This window comes from Rosa rugosa, chromosome 7, assembly GCF_958449725.1.
Source record: "Rosa rugosa chromosome 7, drRosRugo1.1, whole genome shotgun sequence".
NCBI lineage: Eukaryota > Viridiplantae > Streptophyta > Magnoliopsida > Rosales > Rosaceae > Rosa > Rosa rugosa.
The window spans coordinates 34,940,022-34,948,371 of NC_084826.1; the positions used below are offsets into that span (position 1 = coordinate 34,940,022).

At 38.3% G+C, this 8,350-nt stretch overlaps 1 protein-coding gene across 2 annotated transcripts; it reads right to left on the reverse strand.

The window, feature by feature from the left end:
* Positions 1–915: 915 nt before the first annotated feature.
* On the reverse strand, positions 916–5,858 carry LOC133721877 (RNA polymerase sigma factor sigB). 2 transcript variants are annotated; one of them, XM_062148619.1, is made up of 8 exons: positions 5,494–5,857; positions 5,093–5,268; positions 4,148–4,753; positions 2,973–3,203; positions 2,382–2,522; positions 1,877–2,077; positions 1,456–1,768; positions 916–1,231 (listed from the first exon to the last, which is right to left on the reverse strand). In XM_062148619.1, exons 1-7 carry the CDS (start codon positions 5,708–5,710, stop codon positions 1,487–1,489), a joined length of 1,854 nt encoding a protein of 617 aa, XP_062004603.1. In that variant the 5' UTR covers positions 5,711–5,857; the 3' UTR covers positions 916–1,231; positions 1,456–1,486. The 2 variants fall into 2 exon arrangements, with proteins under 2 accessions (XP_062004603.1, XP_062004604.1); XM_062148620.1 differs by lacking the exon at positions 916–1,231 and having other exon boundaries at positions 1,268–1,768; positions 5,494–5,858.
* Positions 5,859–8,350: the final 2,492 nt, after the last annotated feature.

Genomic DNA, 8,350 nt, shown 5'->3' on the forward strand with positions numbered 1-8,350 from the left:
ATCCTTCCTTCACTGGAAAGATTGGAGTCCAAACATGTGCCATTGGAGTCTTAGACATGTGTGCTGTGTGACAGTGAGTTACAGACTACTATTCATTTGTGTCGTAATTGCCACTTTACTAGGCAAGTGTTACACACTCATGTAGAGTTACGTCAAGTTTGCTTTGATTCACAAACTGATGCTCTTAATGTGGTAGGATGGTTGAATTTTTGCGGAAAGAATCTGTCCAAGCAGGCTTTCGAAGATCTTATGTATTTGCTTTGGAGTATTTGGAAAGAAAGGAACAATAGAGTTTGGGACCAGAAAACGTCTCAAGCTTGTGATGTTGCTTTGAGTTCTAGTACTAGACTAGCAGAATTTCGGGTTATTAATATGCACATAAGGGGTACCAGGCAGAGAATAAGAGTGGTGAAATGGATTCATCCCCCAATGGGGGTCCTGAAGGTCAATATTGATGGCTGTTTCAATCCTGGAACAAGGCTGGGAGGACTAGGGTTTGTAATACGTGATTCTGTGGGAACTTGGATAGCAGGGGGTGCTAGTCCACTTCGGAATCTTGTCTCAGCAGAGCATGCAGAGGCTTTGGCATGTCAAGCTGCTGTAAATTTTGTTCTGGAGCATAACATGATGTCGGTGATCATTGAAACTGATTCTTTACTTGTGCAGAGACAAGTTGCTAGCCCTCCAGCTTCGAATACTTCTGTATTGGGGAGGATCTATGATGATATTGTGGTCAAGTTGTGCCCATATTCAAATGTGAAAGTCATTCACACTAAGAGGGCTGCCAATTTGGTAGCTCATCTTCTAGCAGATTATGCTTAAGACTGTACAACAGGTTTCTGCTTTTTCTTCTACACCTAGTTTTTTACTGGCTGCAATTGCAGCAGAAACTATTGTAATGTAACCTCTCCCATCTTCAATAAAGGTTGACCTCATTTTACTCAAAAAAAAAAGAGATTATATTGGCCTCCACGTTTGGAGGAATAGAAGTAAAGAAGTCTAACACAAACTGGTCTAACTTGGCTTCCTGAGCCAAAATATGAGCCACCTGATTAGCTGTCCGTCCACCAAAAACCACTCTAGCTGCCAAAGCTTCGTGCAGCAAGTCTCTTAAATCATGAAGCTAAAAACCCAATTCAGAATGATCTAAGGAGGATCCATTAATCGCCAATGCCAAATCCTTGCAGTCAGTTTCAACGATCAATGGCGTAAATTGGTGTTCAATAGCCATCTGCACACCCAGAAGCATGATATATCAAAAGAATGATAAATGCTTGATCCAAAAGATTCTGTTTGATAAATGCTTGATCCAAAAGATTCTGTTTGTATGCATTTGTATGCACAAATACTCTTGTATTACAAAAAAGATAAGAGTACAATTTCCACTGAGATTAAAAAAGAAGCCATAATATAAATGAATATTAACACCGGCTCTACATGCCTCATAAGAACTACCTGCTAGTTATGCACTTTAATCTCCATCAGCCTATGAAAGCACATACTGCTGCAAATGTTTAGTTCTTTTCTTGTTCTTCAGCTTTCGGAACGCACATGACTCAATTTGTCTAATTCTCTCTCTACTAACACCCATCAGCTCCCCTATCTCTTGCAATGTCTTCATCCTCCCATCCTCCATTCCAAACCTCCATCTGATCACCTGCTTCTCTCTTGGATTGAGACTATCCAGTACCTTCTCCAAATCCTGTCTCATGAACTTTTTCATCAACAGGTCTTCAGCAGTTTCTGCGTCAGGATCTGCAATTACATCCTGTCAAGAAAGTCATCAACTCATCAGAAAAATAAACACTTAAACACAACCAGGTGACAACATGTAAGGATGAAAATTGCCAATTATTGGAAGTAGAATAGGACAGACCGAAGGTTTAAGATTCTGGTTGATTCCAATTTTCTGCTCCAGCGATCTAGGAGCTTTTGGAGTCAGTAAGACAGCAGCAAGCCTCTTCATCGATAGCCCTGTTGCCTCTGCAACTTCTTCATCATTAGGATGTCTTCCGTTTACACTATACAATTGCTTTTTAGCCTCTCTCACTCTATAAGTTGCCTCCACCATGTGAAACTGTTTTACCAAAAATATTAAAAACAAGAGTACTAAAAATCATGCAATACAATATACAACTCCAGCTGGAATATGAATCATGACAATGACAATCCCCTACTGAAAATCAATGACTTCTACCCTATGTTGGTCCCACAACAATTAGGTCCAACGGGAAAACTTTCTGACCTAAGCTTACGCAGTTTTGCTTAATGCAGCCACTTTCAACTATTGAATATGCAAATTGTGCTTAGCAGCCCAAGAGGTTATGATTGCTACAAATAGGATCCACAGGAATTATGAACAAGATGACAGTAAGACTCACTGGTAAACGAATTGTCCTCGATTGATCAGAAAGAGACTTTCGAACAGCCTGTTTAATCCACCAGTGAGCATAGGTTGAGAACTTAAAACCCTTTGAAGCATCAAATTTTTCTGCACCTCTTACAAGGCCACGACATCCTTCCTGAAAGTCAATAAACAAGATGAAGTTATAATTCAAAAGAACAACTTTAGGAATTTCTTCCATCATTTCTGGAAGAAGTTAAATCTTAAAGAAAGATATAAAGTTATAGGATTGTGCATATTTTAAAATTTGTGAACCTCCACAATTTTCAGCAACCATGTAATTTAAAAGATCAATGACTTAACTATCATTCTTACATCCCTATGCAAGGATCTTCCCTCCAAAAATCAGCTAATGTGTTAACTCTTTGGTCATCCAAACTGGGCAAACAAATTCATTCGGATAAAATTGGAAGGAGAGTGATAGTAATCAAATGGCAACACGGATTTGGCTTAACTATTTGCAAAAATAATGCTTGTAGAGAACTAAAGAATGAATGGTCCACATTATTGAATTACATATCGGAAAGGGGTGACTATATGTAATTAAACAATAAGATAAAAATAATACCTGCACGAGATCTTGAAGATTCATCCCAGCTCCCTGATAATTTTTTGCAATTGATATAACAAGCCGTATGTTGCTCTTAATCATTTTGTCTTTGCACATGATACCATAGTTTACCCGCTTCCTTAATGTCTTCTGATCAACTCCTGCTGCTGCAGCCCATTGTGCAAAGGTGGGCTGAGTGCCGCATCTTTGTGCAAGATCCTCCTGGAGCTTTTCCAGTTTTAGAAGTTCCTGAAATATACAATGATAATTGAAGCATCGGAAATCAGAAAATAATCAAACTAAGTCAAAATATCACAGTAACATTTTCCTGAATGCTTATATACTTCTTGAACTGACTTCAATATTTTCCTAGTTTACTTCTAATTGTACAATATTGCAATGACTATTCTATTTGCTCTTTAATTGCAAGAAGAGTAATTAGTCCTCTATGGTTGACAATAATTTCCTTGACATTTTCCCTATTTCAACGACAACAATATCTATCAGATCAATCAAAAGCCAAATAGTCATTTGTATCCAAAGCTTCCTAACAAAAGCCAAATATAAAGCATTCATGCAAGACGGAAGAGATGTGTGGTCTGCAAACAAGAGGGTGCCAATTTCACTTCCCATTAAATGAATCCTAAAACAGCTTCTTACAATAATGAGGCTTTCTTTAAAAAAAGTCGTTATGTGTAGGAGATGCTTGGTTTAGAGACTGCTGTTTTTGTGCATGTTCTCATGTACATGTAATTTTTTTTTTTTTTCAACTATTGCAGAAACTAGAAGTTTACTCTTAGTTCAGAGGAACGTCCGCCTTAAATTACCGAACTTTCTAATAGTTTCATGGATTCTCTCAGCTATGAAAAGGTAAATTAAGGGTATCCTTATTAACAGTCTCCAATAGTCATATACACTCTTTTATTTAAGCTGCCCATAATAACATCAGAAAATGAGAGGGTATTATGGACAATTAAAGTGAAAAATTTTACATAATAAAGTAAATGAATACAAGATGAGTACGGAATGACTAGTGAGAATTGTTAAAACACTATCCTAAAAATTTATTATGCACAAATCTAATTTGCAAAGGCGGAGGTTGCAGTATGAATGAATATTTCAAGGTTTATATTGTAATAAACAGGGTGGTTTCAAAACTCGCCCAAGATCACAATCGATTATATAAGTAATACCTGTATTCCTTCTGATAGTTCAATTTCTTCAGTTGCAGTAAGAAGTCTAGAAGTATGGGTAGTTGTTCTCAAGTAACGCAATGGATCAGAATGGTCTACGTCTTGTAAAGAAGCACGCTTTTTTCGGCTGGTTGAACCAGACTTCACGGACACAACACTGGCAGCAGCCTTTTCTGCTGCTCTGGCTCTTCTTGCCTTCCTTTCCGTTTGGCGCCTTGATCTCGCAGCTATACCGTTGGAAAGTTGCTCCTGCAGAAGTTCAAATTCTTCATTTGCTGGCTCCACATCTTCAGACTCTTTTATGGCAATTTGAATGAAATGATCCTCCATCAGTGCAGTTTCAGATGCCATGGAATCTCCAATTCTAAGAGTTTGTTCAGTTTCCAGATGCTGAGCCCAGTTGATATGAAAGGCATTGGTCCCACGAGAAACTGGAGATAAACTTTCTGCTTTAGTGTAGTGATTATTGCTAACCAGCAAAGCCACATCCTTTGCAACCTTCAGAGCCGCTTTTGCAAGAGCAACAGCTTCAGCGGCAGCAGCTGCTATTACAGCCTCTTCACTTGTAAGAAGTGTTTCAGTAGCTAAAGCTGCCCCATAGTTTGCCTGAAGATATACATCAAAGCTTATTACAGTTTTGAGCTCAACATTTCTCAGGCATCAAAAAACTCAACAGAGCGACAACATAACGTATATGGGAATAGAGGATATAATGTTTATGGGAATGATTGATGAAATATAAAACCATAAACCATTTTATATAGTAAGTTTAGACTTCTGCATTGTCCCTCATTTCTTACTCAAGAATGTCGTATCTCATCCCCCTTCCCCCTTTATCCCACATATTTTTCTCCATCTCATTAGCCAAGAGGAAAAAGAAAAACTACTACAAGATAAGTATACACATTACCAAAATGAATAGATTGTGCAGAGAACTATTCTCACCTCAGTGGGAGGAGGGCCGATGTATGTCCATGGTCGATTTGCAATCAAAGAATCAGAATTAACTTCTAAAGAAGGTAATCTGAGCTCCTCCATATCAAGCAAGTTAGCTGTTCCTGTTGATGTTGAATGTGATAACATATATTGTGCGCGGAAGCTGATAGGATACCTAGCTTTTGCTGCATATTTGAACCAATAATTGAATGATCAGAAAATAAGCTTACTATACTAAAATTCATCACAAAAGGAAAACACAGATTCCATAGTATGTTATCATCAACTTTATTGTCCAAAATAAGAAAACAAAAAAACAATATTTCAGAGCTGAATGGTGAACAGAAACAAACTCGACATGTACAATGGAAATAACAGAAGAGTATTGTTGTCAAATATTAGAACAAAACCTTGGAAGCCCATGGCAATGTCATCAAAGAGGTTGTTAGCTCCGAAGGGCTTCTTCTTCTTCTTCTTCTTCTTGTTTTTGGGGTGCGGAAGAGATAGTGGGGTGAGAAATGAACAACATATTAAAGACGAGGAAGAGGAAGAGGAAGAGACATTGGCGTGTTTCTGGGCATCGCAGTACCCAACTGACAATGATGATGAAGATGATAAGATTGACATCTCTGTCTGTCTCTATATGTACAGATTCAGAAGCATAGCAATACCATACATTAGTCGCTCGCTCGCTCGCTCGCTGCAATCAGCAGTAGAGAGACTAACAAGAAGATGGAGCTGCTGCTCAGCCGTTTTCTTATCCTCTAGGATTTGTAATTTTGGACCACCCAAACTATTATGGGTCTTAACTCTCGGGGACGAAGAGCCCCGGCCCAGCCCGGTCACCTTCTATTCTCTTTTTAATCTTACAACGTCATTCTACCGGCAGTCAAACTTAGAAGTTCTCACTTTTTAATTTCTATTTTCTTCCGTTGAATTAGGGTTGCACATCAAGATCATTACCCCTACAATTCCAAGTTAGGATCTCCATGGATCTCAACTCGATCAGACGGTGCTAAAAACACAGCCCTATGATAACGTCATTTATTATTTTACAAGCTCTCACTTTTTAAAAGTTGTGTTGAGTTGAGTTTGTTGTTAGTGGCAATTTGCTATTTAAAATATGTTACTACACCATATATTTGCAGTCTACAATTTATCAAGATTTTGAATTCATACTACAACTTTCTTTTATATACATTATTTCACTACGAAACCTCTCTGTCTCTCTCTCTCTCTCTCTCACTTCATTATAAGAGGTTTCATTGTTCAGTGTCAAATCTCATGCATCAGAGTTAAGCTATGCATTTTAGTATCAAAGAGAAGGCATATGCAAAGTGTAAAACCCTGAAACTTTTGAAATAAATGAATACTTAGATATATTTTTTATGCTTGGAATTAATTGTTGTAAAAAGGGCTCTCTACACAAGCACTACTGTATTAACCGTTCTGATCTCCATCTTCAAGGTACTGTTCTAAGAAGCATTAAGCACAGCGTTCAATGCCTACGTGTCTGGACTGCGAATCCGTCACTAGTTCCAGCTCGGCGAACCTCTGGACGCAGCGCGTGACTGAAAGAACAGCTTTGGCGCTTTGAAATGGTCATCGTCACTGGAAGCAGCAAGGTGGATCACAATGGCTCTCCATGCCTTGACATGGGGGGTGTAACAACCCATACCCGAAAATACTATCTCTTAATATAATTGCATTGTATTTAGATAATATAATTCATCGTATCATTAAAATTAACCTTTCCTATTAGAAAATTATTGTTTTATAGAATTTCAAAAAAATTATTGTTTTATAGAATTTCAAAAAAATTATTTTCTTAACGTAGAAAAATAGAGCACGACGACATGAGAGCGTAGGAGTGAATGGTTTGTTAAAAGGAGTTATAACGAGAAAGTTAGGACGATTTTCGGATTGGGGGTACTTTAGTCATTTTGTTCTAACTTGATGAAAAGGGGGATTGGGTCAGCCATCTCCTCTACCCATTTTCACTTTGGAAAATAGAAAGAGGAAGAGAGGAGACGCGACCTCCTTGAGCCACCACCAAATTTCCGTCGTTGGCGCCGATTTCGGCAGTTTCCGGTGCCAAAACTTACATCAATCTCTTCCTCTTCTCATGGGCTTTCTATTGGTACTAGTTCCATAATTTATTTTCACTTGTGTGTAACGAATTGAAGGAGAGAAGATTTGACAATTTTCGGCTTATTTTCCGATTTTCGGCCAAACCATCGAGAATTTGGAGAAACCCCAAGGTAATCCGGTTGAGCAAGCTTCCGAGGACATTCCCGAGATGGAACTCACCTAGTCACCCTTCATTGTTAGCGTTGCCAAGGTCGGATCAATATCCATGTCAAAGGCATACATCCACTTGATATTCTAGCATCAATCTTATGATTACTTAGTGGTATTTATTTATGTTAATTAGAGGAGTTGTGAGATGCCATAAGTGAATTAAGATTTGATTGAAATTGTATGTAAATGTTGGATGAGAGACACTTTGTTTTATCTAATCATTGATGGTTATTGGAAATCAATTTTGTGAGGGAAAGGAGGTCTTAATAGGAAGTTTATTGGAGATTTGTGATATGAGAAGTGTATTGATTGATTTACAGGATGTTTGGGCAGTCTAATTTTTTGGGGAGGTTAATTATGTCGAATTTTCGATAGAATCTCTCTCTAATTTGGTCTGCACAGGTCCACTTCGGATTCCAAGGTGGAATCCGGGGGCGGTCCTGTCAGGGGGAGAACCCAGATCGGAGCATGGACTTAATGATGGAGGTGGCGTAGCAGGTCTAGCCGTCCTTGGCGGCGGCGACAACAAGGAGGCCGAGGATATAAACTGGAATATTTGAATGAATTAAACAAGAATTGAAAACAGTTTCATAGCTTCAATGTTTTTCTTTCTCTATTATTTCGTAAGTTTCCTTTCATTATAACAAGTCCACTTCCAAAGAAAAGTAACGACTCTTTATTCCCATTAAAAGTTCTGTCTCCTAGGAGTTTTGGACAAGTAATATCAGACCACCAGATCCGAAAAGAATAAAGATCGTTTATGGTCCTAACTTGCAGCAGATGCAAAACTTCAAAAGAACTTGTAGGTCCTTTTCTCGTTCATCCAAAGCGAGGATAAAGAAAGGAGAAATAACAGAGTAGAAGTTCCACAGCCAAGTGGTGACAGTGAACGAATCACCAAGTTAGAACAACATGTGAAAATGTTATCAGCATCTACTTCTGAATTGGTGGAAAGTTTAAAAGCTT